The sequence below is a fragment of the Ostrea edulis genome, chromosome 1 (genome assembly GCF_947568905.1).
Source record: "Ostrea edulis chromosome 1, xbOstEdul1.1, whole genome shotgun sequence".
Classification (NCBI taxonomy): domain Eukaryota; kingdom Metazoa; phylum Mollusca; class Bivalvia; order Ostreida; family Ostreidae; genus Ostrea; species Ostrea edulis.
In genome coordinates, this window is record NC_079164.1 from 88,856,988 (window position 1) to 88,867,743 (window position 10,756).

At 35.2% G+C, this 10,756-nt stretch overlaps 1 protein-coding gene across 5 annotated transcripts in view; it reads right to left on the bottom strand.

Moving 5' to 3' along the window:
* Window positions 1-10,756, bottom strand: part of LOC125675869 (maestro heat-like repeat-containing protein family member 1) — a 93,333-nt gene that overhangs the window by 77,498 nt on the left and 5,079 nt on the right. For all 5 annotated transcript variants that reach the window (XM_056164921.1, XM_056164924.1, XM_056164932.1 and 2 more), the window contains 6 exons: window positions 10,650-10,756; window positions 10,076-10,238; window positions 6,793-6,891; window positions 5,281-5,432; window positions 1,642-1,782; window positions 162-254 (listed from right to left, as the gene is read on the bottom strand). The exon at window positions 10,650-10,756 is cut by the window's right edge and continues 25 nt beyond it. In XM_056164921.1, coding sequence (XP_056020896.1) covers window positions 162-254; window positions 1,642-1,782; window positions 5,281-5,432; window positions 6,793-6,891; window positions 10,076-10,238; window positions 10,650-10,756 — 755 coding nt within the window. The remainder of the gene's footprint in view (window positions 1-161; window positions 255-1,641; window positions 1,783-5,280; window positions 5,433-6,792; window positions 6,892-10,075; window positions 10,239-10,649) is intronic.

Below are 10,756 nucleotides of genomic sequence, written 5' to 3' on the forward strand. Positions count from 1 at the left end.
AGCTGCTGACGTCTCATTAAAAGTGAAAATTTCTCAAAGGGAAGACAAACAAAAAGTTCAGTAGATCAACCATGTTTCACTGTACAAAGGTTATTAATAATTCTGACCATAGAGAATAGTATGACCTGGGTTTACTCTGCAGGGGTTTTATCGGCTCTAACCTGTGGAAACAGCGATGACAGCAATCCCTCTAGCTGTGGCTCCAGTATCGTATTCCCCTCTATACACACAGCATCCAGAACATTTGACAATCCCTGTGACAAAATCATATGATCAGTGTAATCAGGCAATTCCTGTAACTAAGTGCATTTGTCCTAACCATCCTACGACACCTAAACTGAAATGTATTTGGAATCATTACCTATTGACTCTATCCAGTTTCTTGCTATTGATTGATTGACAAATGCATTTTAGCATTATATAAAAATTTGATTTGTGTATTATAGAATGTCAGGGTGTTAGGTTATACCTGTGTGTTATAGAAAGTCAGGGTGTTAGGTTATACCTGTGTGTTATAGAATGTCAGGGTGTTTGGATAGTTATACCTGTGTGTTATAGAATGTCAGGGTGTTAGGTTATACCTGTGTGTTATAGAATGTCAGGGTGTTTGGTTAGCTATACCTGTGTGTTATAGAATGTCAGGGTGTTTGGTTAGCTATACCTGTGTGTTATAGAATGTCAGGGTGTTTGGTTAGCTATACTTGTGTGTTGTAGAATGTCAGGGTGTTTGGTTAGCTATACTTGTGTGTTATAGAATGTCAGGGTGTTTGGATAGTTATACCTGTGTGTTATAGAATGTCAGGGTGTTAGGTTATACCTGTGTGTTATAGAAATTCAGGGTGTTTGGATAGTTATACCTGTGTGTTATAGAATGTCAGGGTGTTAGGTTATACCTGTGTGTTATAGAATGTCAGGGTGTTTGGATAGTTATACCTGTGTGTTATAGAATGTCAGGGTGTTTGGATAGTTATACTTGTGTGTTATAGAATGTCAGGGTGTTTGGATAGTTATACCTGTGTGTTATAGAATGTCAGGGTGTTAGGTTATACCTGTGTGTTATAGAATGTCAGGGTGTTTGGTTAGCTATACCTGTGTGTTATAGAATGTCAGGGTGTTTGGTTAGCTATACTTGTGTGTTATAGAATGTCAGGGTGTTTGGTTAGCTATACTTGTGTGTTGTAGAATGTCAGGGTGTTTGGTTAGCTATACTTGTGTGTTATAGAATGTCAGGGTGTTTGGATAGTTATACCTGTGTGTTATAGAATGTCAGGGTGTTAGGTTATACCTGTGTGTTATAGAAATTCAGGGTGTTTGGATAGTTATACCTGTGTGTTATAGAATGTCAGGGTGTTTGGATAGTTATACCTGTGTGTTATAGAATGTCAGGGTGTTTGGTTAGTTATACCTGTGTGTTATAGAATGTCAGGGTGTTAGGTTATACCTGTGTGTTATAGAATGTCAGGGTGTTTGGATAGTTATACCTGTGTGTTATAGAATGTCAGGGTGTTTGGTTAGTTATACCTGTGTGTTATAGAATGTCAGGGTGTTTGGATAGTTATACCTGTGTGTTATAGAATGTCAGGGTGTTTGGTTAGCTATACTTGTGTGTTATAGAATGTCAGGGTGTTTGGTTAGCTATACCTGTGTGATGTGGAATGGTTCAGGGTGCTTCTTGTACAATAATAGAATTCCCTGTAGCACTCTGGGTAAAACTTCCTCCAATTTTTCTTTGGCCATCAGATGTGTCATATGACCCATAGCCTCTACAATTGTCAGTCGCAACTGAAATAAGAATAGGAATACCATGGGGGCATGTAATTCAAGTTTTCAGCTATTTTTAAAGATTTCTTTTAAATTATTACCATGAACAAGCATTTTGTAAGCACTGCATACTAGCAGCAATACATGTTCCCTACTGATCCCAAGTCAAGTTGTTTGTGTAATATTCTGCATAAATAATCTTTAATACGTAAACAGTTTATTCATAACGAAATAAAAATGATTTTTCAAGGTATAGGAAAATAAAATTTGATAAGTCTATATATATTGTCGGAACTATGTCAGGTCTTAAAAGTTTCAATTGTATCACTTTTTGCATTTTCTTTAATTTTAATATTCAAAACATGTCAATGATGAACTGTAAATGAAGATGTCCATCATCAGTACTCTGCTCCAGTTGTACTGCTGTTTTAGGAACCTCATCACATATAATTTTGATGGCATCACAAAAGCGCCCCGTTTTGTGCCATTATTTGATCAGTTCAGGGTCGACTACTCTTTCTAAAAAGGTTAACAAGCCTAAACTCAAACTTGATATATAACCCACTGCTATAAGTGCATGTATAAATTTTTCAATGAATAGTTGCAGTGATAAACAAAAAAGTCCAGAAAACTGACAAATCCCTAATAGCTACTGACAAATCCCTAATAGCTATTGACAAATCCCTAATAGCTGGCCATACATGTATGTAGTAATGAAGGGTAGTAGAAATTGAACTCAGTGCACTGAAGGATAAACAAATATAACAAAACCCTAAGCTTTAAATCCTAAATTGGGGGGAGGGGGGGAGCAATGGTTGATCCTTCAATTAAATAAATACATTGGATAAATAATAAATTCTACAAGGTTCAACCAATCAATTGAACTCGGTGCACTGAAGGATAAACAAATATAACAAAACCCTAAGCTCTAAATCCTAAATTAAGGGGGAGGGGAGCAAAGGTTGATCCTTCAATTAAATAAATACATTGGTTAAATTGAACTTGGTGTACTGAAGGATAAAACCCCCTCCCCCTCCATGATTTCAGAGTTTGGGCTGAACTACTTTTCTTGCTAACTTAGAATTTTCAGACAAATTAAATTAATATGAAGGCAAATATTTTTTCTTCATTTTCAAAAACGACAGTAAGTGTCTGATCTCACTATGTTATCGGATACATGTCGTTATGTGTGCTTGTTTACTGAGAATTTGTATGTAAGCAAATGTAGAAAATAAGATTTTGTTGGACATACTAGATATTAGAATTGTGACTGAATTGGACATACGAAATAATGGTTTCAATGTTTCATATTCAGTATCAATTTCAGTTGATCGACAAAATACCACAGGCTAGAATGTATGCATTAATCCCTATAGATAATTGTGTACTACTTGATTTGTTGTGCTTATATACATTTTCTAATTCAGAAACAAGAGTTCAGCTGAAACAGATGCATAATTTTTTCATCTGTGGTTTTGACCTAAATATCTAAAGTTCAATAGTCTCTCAGTCAGTTTCCATTAAAGGTCATACTTGACATTTCTCAATAATTATGACATATATAATTTTTCGTGACATTTCAAGTACAATGACCTACAATTTTGCAGTTACTCCCCTTACAGTAAAAAATGGGAGCGTTCTTATCAATGCGGTCCTAAGCTTCAGATTAAATAACATCAACATACAGGGTATAGTCAAGTTTACGGTACCAAATTCTTTATTACAATGTATGCTGAGTTTTCACAGATTGTATCATATATCTGATAAAAACCTGGTTTATAGTTACTTTGATGTTATGGAGGACACTTTTCAAAGTGTACATTTTGTCAAATTGCAATGATGGGGTTGTTAGTCATATTTGATGTTTAATTCTGTTCAAGTTTTGATACAATTGATACTCAGAATTTCAGATGCAATCTGTAAAAAATATCAACAAACACCTGGAAAAAAAACCCACCATGAAAGATTGTGATAACTTAAATATAATCAGGCAATAACATCGTTTTTCAAAAACAGAAGGAGGGGGGAGGGGCAGCCAGAGAGTTGACTTAACACAATTGTCTGGAAATTCTTGACAAGCAAAACACAAAGAAACAAATACAGTGCTCTCTTGAGATATTGCCCCCTGTTATAATGTCACCCCCACTTATTGTCTGAAAATCCTCAACAACAGATTTAATTCCCCACCTATATTAACACTTCCAACCCTGTATAATGCCAAACTTATTACATTTAACATACATCAGACAGATCCCTGGCCTGTGTCAAACCTATTACATATCGTACATCAGACAGAGGTTACACCTATTACATTTAACATACATCAGACAAAAATATGAACTATTGGGCAACTCGGAAATTGCGTATCAAGATAATATGATAAAATGTGCTAAGTACACATTTTCAGGACAGGTTTGTCAATCTTAATTAACTTGCTAACTTCTGCAATTTTTCAATAGTTATCAATAATGAATGTTGTTCAATTATCACAATTAATTAAGTATTTTTCCACCGATGATCAATTGACAAGTTTTTAAGAATGTGAACTGTTTACACTACACAATTACATGTATATTAACCAGTGTGTCATTAGCATCCTTTTTGCAATCTCCTGGTGTATGCAATTCAAATTATTGAAAACAATATTACTACGAAGCTTTCCAAGAGCATTGCTCATACAATATATTTTTTAAATGCAATAACGATCTATAATTGCGATGTTTCAAAACATTTCAGCCATCATAACAAAGATTGAAATGTCAACTATCTTAGTTTTTTACCCTTCTGCAATTTATGCAAATAGTTTGCAAGAACATAATTATAAAGACTTTGAAATAAATTTCAAAATAAAGCATAAACATTGATTATGTAAAAAAAAATCACATGAAATATAATTATTGTTATATAAGAAATTTGTAGATATTAACCAGCTTTTTTATGTTGAGAACAATGTTTACTAAACACTGCATACAAATCTGCTGCAACGTGTGATCCTTTCATGCTTTACAAACGTACCGCAGACCTAACTTTAGAATGAATTGAAAGAAGGTGGATTAAGCATATGGTTACAATAGTTAAAAATTGCAAATTAGATTTTGACAGGAATGTTACCTGCTATTTTGGTGAATAGTTGGTTTGATGTCACTATCTTCATTTACAGATAAGCTAATTTTCTATTTCATTCCCTCATATTTATTTGGTGTTACAGTCTTAGATTTACACTAAGCAATTATAATAGTATAGATTTGTTGATGAATATTTCTAACATCTAATGATAATATTATTTTTAATGATATTTTTTCTATCAGTTGATACAGCAAATTTTAAAAAAAAATGTCATTTAGACATCACTTTACCGTGTGATGTGTATTCAAAATTTGAAATTCAGCAAATGTTGAATTGTATTACACTATTATGACATCACAATTAAATCTAGTCACGTAACATGATGTTTTTCAACAAGAAATTAAAACCCATTTCGGGAGTAAAAGCCTCCTTCACCCCCTTATATCAACCCACCTTGGCCTCCTTGGACTGCAGCCATGTTGTGAAAAGGACATCAAAGGCGGATCCAATCTCCTGGGAGAATCGGTCCCTAGTGATGGATTTATCCGGGGCTTTGTCAATGTTAGCACAATATTCGATGATCGCCTCACTGAATTTGGACAAGGCTGTAAAGTACACATACACACTAGAAATCAGGATCTTACACTGTATGTCGATTAAAGAGGAAAATCGTGGTTTCCTGATACTCTCAAAGAGCTATCCATTATTACAAACAATTAAAAGAGGTTTTGCAGATTCAATTGAAAATGCATTAAAATGCACCATTTTGAATCAATCTTTTTAAAGTTAATCTCCTCCCATGCCCTCCCCCGTTGCACCCCCCAACAGCAAGGTCTAGATCAGCCACTGTTTTATATATATATATTGTACCAAAGATGCCAAATTTTTGATAATGGATGACTTTTGTAAGGAAATCCAGTAACCCTGGGTTTAACACTAGTGGTGGACCTGAGGTCAGAGACCATCAAAAAATCAGAAGGTCCACCTGAAGGCTTGGTATGGTGAACTATTTATAGGTTTTCCCTCATACTTTTAGCTTCTGTATGCTTGAGACTGCATGGTCTCTTGACTGTCTTTGATTGTGAGCTCTCTGTTTAATCCAGTCAACTTCGGGTATCAAATTATATATTGCAAGACACTTTCTCATTTTTTTCCCCCTGAAAACTTTGCTATACCCCCAATTTTGACAAAGGCGGTACAGTGTACTAATTTTAAAATTAGTGTAATAAAAAAACACAATTTCTCTGAAGAACATATCTTTGCTTTTTCCAAAGACAAGGCTTCAAAAGAAACCCTTGCTAAAAACTTATTATGAGGGAAAGGTAGCCCTAAATACACCTACTATTCTCTTTAGAAATGTACATTCATAGCAAATTCGGGCCATCTTTACACAGATTTTAACTCTTTGTTCATTAGATAAAGCAAAGGAAATAGAAATGATATTTTAAGCAAGAGCTACAAAATAAATTGCACAGAATGGTTTAAGGTGTTATGCATAAAAATAATGGAGAAAATGGTCTTTTTTTTTCTACTGAGTAAATACTGTTGAAAAGCTTCCTGCAATCTAAAAGGTCTACCTGGAGTTGATAGGTGGACTGAAGGTTTGCGAGACTGAGAGGTTTTTCCTCATAACTCAGGTATCAAATACAAATCTTAATTTTAGCAATAAAACAATCAAAAAATAAATCTAATACCATGATGTAGTGATTAACATATCCAGTGAGTTCAAAATAAATTATCTGGAAGTCATCATAAACAATCCCAACAATTGATCCTTACAAAATATTACACCTGCTAGAGACAAACAATAACTTAAAGCCTGACAAACAAAAGGATGAATTGCCAACTTCCATTCACCCACCTCACAGGGTGTTAATAGAATTAGTACAATTATCGAAAAAGGCAATGACTCATGAAGTCCGAAAAATCATGGAGGAAGTGATTTCATAAACACCACCTGCTTACCGGAAGAGAACACCCACTTCATGTTATCATGTTTGACCATCCCCAGCATTGGAAGGGTGGTACTTAGAACAGCAGTCAAGTGAGGCACCATTCTGTAAACTGTACAAAAAACAAATTTTAGTATATCATGAATAAATTAATACAAAATTCATTAACCCTCTCTCTACTGTATCAGTCTATACAAGACTGATAATTCTCAAAACAATATACAGTAAAATATCTGTATCTCGAATATGGTATATCTCGAAAAACCCGCTTGAGTCGAAGTCGACCGCCGGTCCCGATCATTTTCCCTATATAAATGATTAAAAAATCTTCTGATATTTCGAGCATGGTAATCTCGAATACTCCGCTTATGTCGAAGTATTTTCAAGGTCCCATACCCTAAATTCACCTGGTTTATCGATGTGCAGTCGATTTTCCGCTATGCTTACCATACCTGGCGTCGTTAAGTCACACATTCACACCCGTGGTTACATCAATTTTAATTAATGACCGCTAATCCACGCTCGCCTTTTCCGAGTAGACCCAGGTCGCAATAAATGGTTCAATAGCTAGGGTGATTAGCGAAGCCTTCCAACATTACTGTTAAAGTTCACCGCCAATTATGAACTAACACACCCGATTCCAGGGATGGTGTTTTGAATGACACACACTCTATCATTAACATGTGGGTTAGATAAACGCACAAAATCGTCGAAGTACGCTTAAGGTAATGCTCTTAATAACGATAATGCATTTAATAATACACGCTTCATCATTAAAACTAGTAAAGAGAAAACACGAAAATTTATTTAATAAACATTTTAAAGTTTTTTTTTTAAATCCGTCTTTTTTTTGTTTGTTTCTTTCTTACGTGATAGGTTCTTTCATTACAACGCAATAACTACATCCCAGTCAAGCCTGGACATCAGTAAACATAAATAAGCATACAGGCACGATCATCTTAATTTTGAAACACATTGTGAATTCAATTGGATGTTAATATATATTTTAAAAAAAAGAAATGTTTCTCTTTGAAATTCCACAATTTTAATTCATCAACTTGTATTATACTATAAGAAACGGCAACGGGGTTGTTGTTTATAATGCAAATCCCATACTAAGCATCAAATATCCTCCTTCAAAAATATCCAAGATCGATTTTTTCTAGGTCCCTCAGACTTCGAGATAGAGATATTTTACTGTATATGAAACTTTCTGTTGTCTCTTTGGAGTTTAAGGATAGGCAAGACTCTGGTCAAATGATTGAAATGTTATGTCAGAAACTCAATTACAGTAGTTGCCGATGCTTTACTATCACATCATATAGCCTACTACATTACGTTACTTCTCATAGAAGCCTATGACGTTATTCATGTAGCTGTTTGTACAGTCATGTCACAATGGTAACGCTCTCAAACCTGAGCAAAAGAGAAAATCGCTGACGTGTGATTTTTTGGTATCTTTTCTATTTTTCTCGAATTTCTCCACCAATTCTCCTTCGAATTTGAAAAAATTTAGAATAAATTTCATTTTAGAGTTCTTTGGAATTCTTAAACATTGAAGGTACCGATTATAAACACTCAATTCAATATTCGATTCATTGCCTCAATTTTCAGTTCGATACGTTTATTACAAACGGGTTCCGTAAAATACATCAGGCTTGGCTTGTACTTATCATTTTTACCTGCATGAGGGACAAAAAACGTCGAATAATGTTCAGACAGTTGTTAGCCTCGAGTCTGACGAAAATGATAATGAACTTTATCAGTTTAAACTACAGAGCCAACAGGCATCTTACCGTTTGGCAGTTAGGAAACATTTTTCTTTTAAAATAGTGATTAAATTTTTCTTCAATGTTATTGGTTTCTTTTGTAAATTGTATTGTATTAAAAGAACTAAATCGTGGCATAAGTATTGCAATATGTATCATATCGTGAAGGGACATATCGTTTCAGCCCTATAGTACATGTATGTATCTAAACATTTAGGTGGAATTAATATCATTTAGTATTAAACAGTAAAGTAAGAATTCATTACAAAGTACCATTTCACCAGTGGCATTGTAAACAAGAGGTACTGTGAGCAATGTTCACTAAGAATACACCCCGCTTACCCCAATCTCCCAAAGGGTGTTGGTAATAGGTAAAACTTCAGTATTATGATCCAAAAGGTATCTAGGAACACAGTATCTCCATGCGATGAAAAAAGCCATTAAAGAATTTAAATGGAAACCATATTGCTACTTCGATGTCCAGTGCGCGTGACCTTTGACCTTTTGACCCCAAAATCGATAGGGAACATCTTCATCCCATGGGTAGTCCATATGTATGATATGGTGACTGTAGGTGGAAAGGATAACGCTTTAGAGCCCGGAAATCATATTGCTACTTCGATGTCCAGTGCGCTTGACCTTTGACCTTTTGACCCCAAAATCGATAGGGAACATCTTCATCCCATGGGTAGTCCATATGTATGATATGGTGACTGTAGGTGGAAAGGATAACGCTTTAGAGCCCAGAAACCATATTGCTACTTCGATGTCCAGTGCGCTTGACCTTTGATCTTTTGACCCCAAAATCGATAGGGAACATCTTCATCCCATGGGTAGTCCATTTATATGATATGGTGACGGTAGGTGGAAAGGATAATGCTTTAGAGCCCGGAAACCATTGCGTCTACAGACGGACGGACAGACAGACGGACAACCCGATTCCAGTATATCCCCCCCCCCCCCCCCCCCACAACTTGTTGCGAGGGGTATAATTACTACTAGCTTACCATAATCTTGAGTTGTTGATATTTAAGAAATGAATTTCAATTTTGAAAACACATGAGGGGATTAACTGTGATGCTTCATGCCAGCCATCATCGCAAACCATGGGTTATTGTTTCTTTCTACTTCGTGCGGGCACACTCAGAAGAAGTATGTTAGTGATACATGAAGAGCATGTCAGTGTGAAACATGTACTGTCAAAAATGAAACTTACATTCTACTTTCATTTCTGTTGGAATTTCCAACCGTTAAAACAGATGTACTATATTTATGAAGATTGATACACACATTGTTCTCAACTTTAGTGCATTCATGAGAAAATGGCTATCATTACAATTGGTGATGACATCAAAGGCAAAAACATTGGAAACTTATGTAAATATTAACCATTAAACAGAGCCAAGTTTTCAAGTTACCATGAGTCTGATTCTGAGATACATGCAAGTCATCAATATATAGAAATCCAAACCCCAAGTTTGAGATTCGATATTCATTTACAGCTTAAGTTGGATTTCCTGTAATTACCATTAGCCTGCGCTAAGTTGCCTATAGTCCTGACAACAAAATAATGCGGTAGAGTGCCAGGCTGAAATCTTTCAAACATCTCCGACATCACCTCGTCACAGTACTGCTCTCCTAGTGCCACCAAGAGACCACTGGCTGCATTCTGCCAGTCAGGCACCACTTCCTGAAATGCATTAGAACTACTAATCCATGTATTACATACTGAATAAGACTCAGGTATATGTTTAGTAAAGATTCCAACACCTAGAATCTGTAACATAAAATGGTGCAATGTGTTGCTAATGCATAATATTTCTGAAATTATTACTTTATATGCAATCAAAATTACAAATGGCTCTAATATAGGAAGAAATACAACTTCCAAGTCCTGTTCTTTGTGTTTTAAGTGGATTAAGGCTAAACTGGTGACATTATAACGATGTAATCAATGTTCAAATGAAATCCATACTGAACACAACTGCAAGCAAGTACAAATGTTAACAAAATATGAATTGTAACAGTAGTTTTAAAAGGTAAAACAGAATTTATCTCAGTCAGCCTTAATTTTGCTAGTTCATAAAAGCATGAAGCTGACCTTTGACATTGTCATTTCCATTGCCCCCAATTTGATGAGATCTGTGGCCAATCCTGTGTCTACTTGATCCAAAGTCTCTTTCACAATTTTCTCCATACACTGCAGTA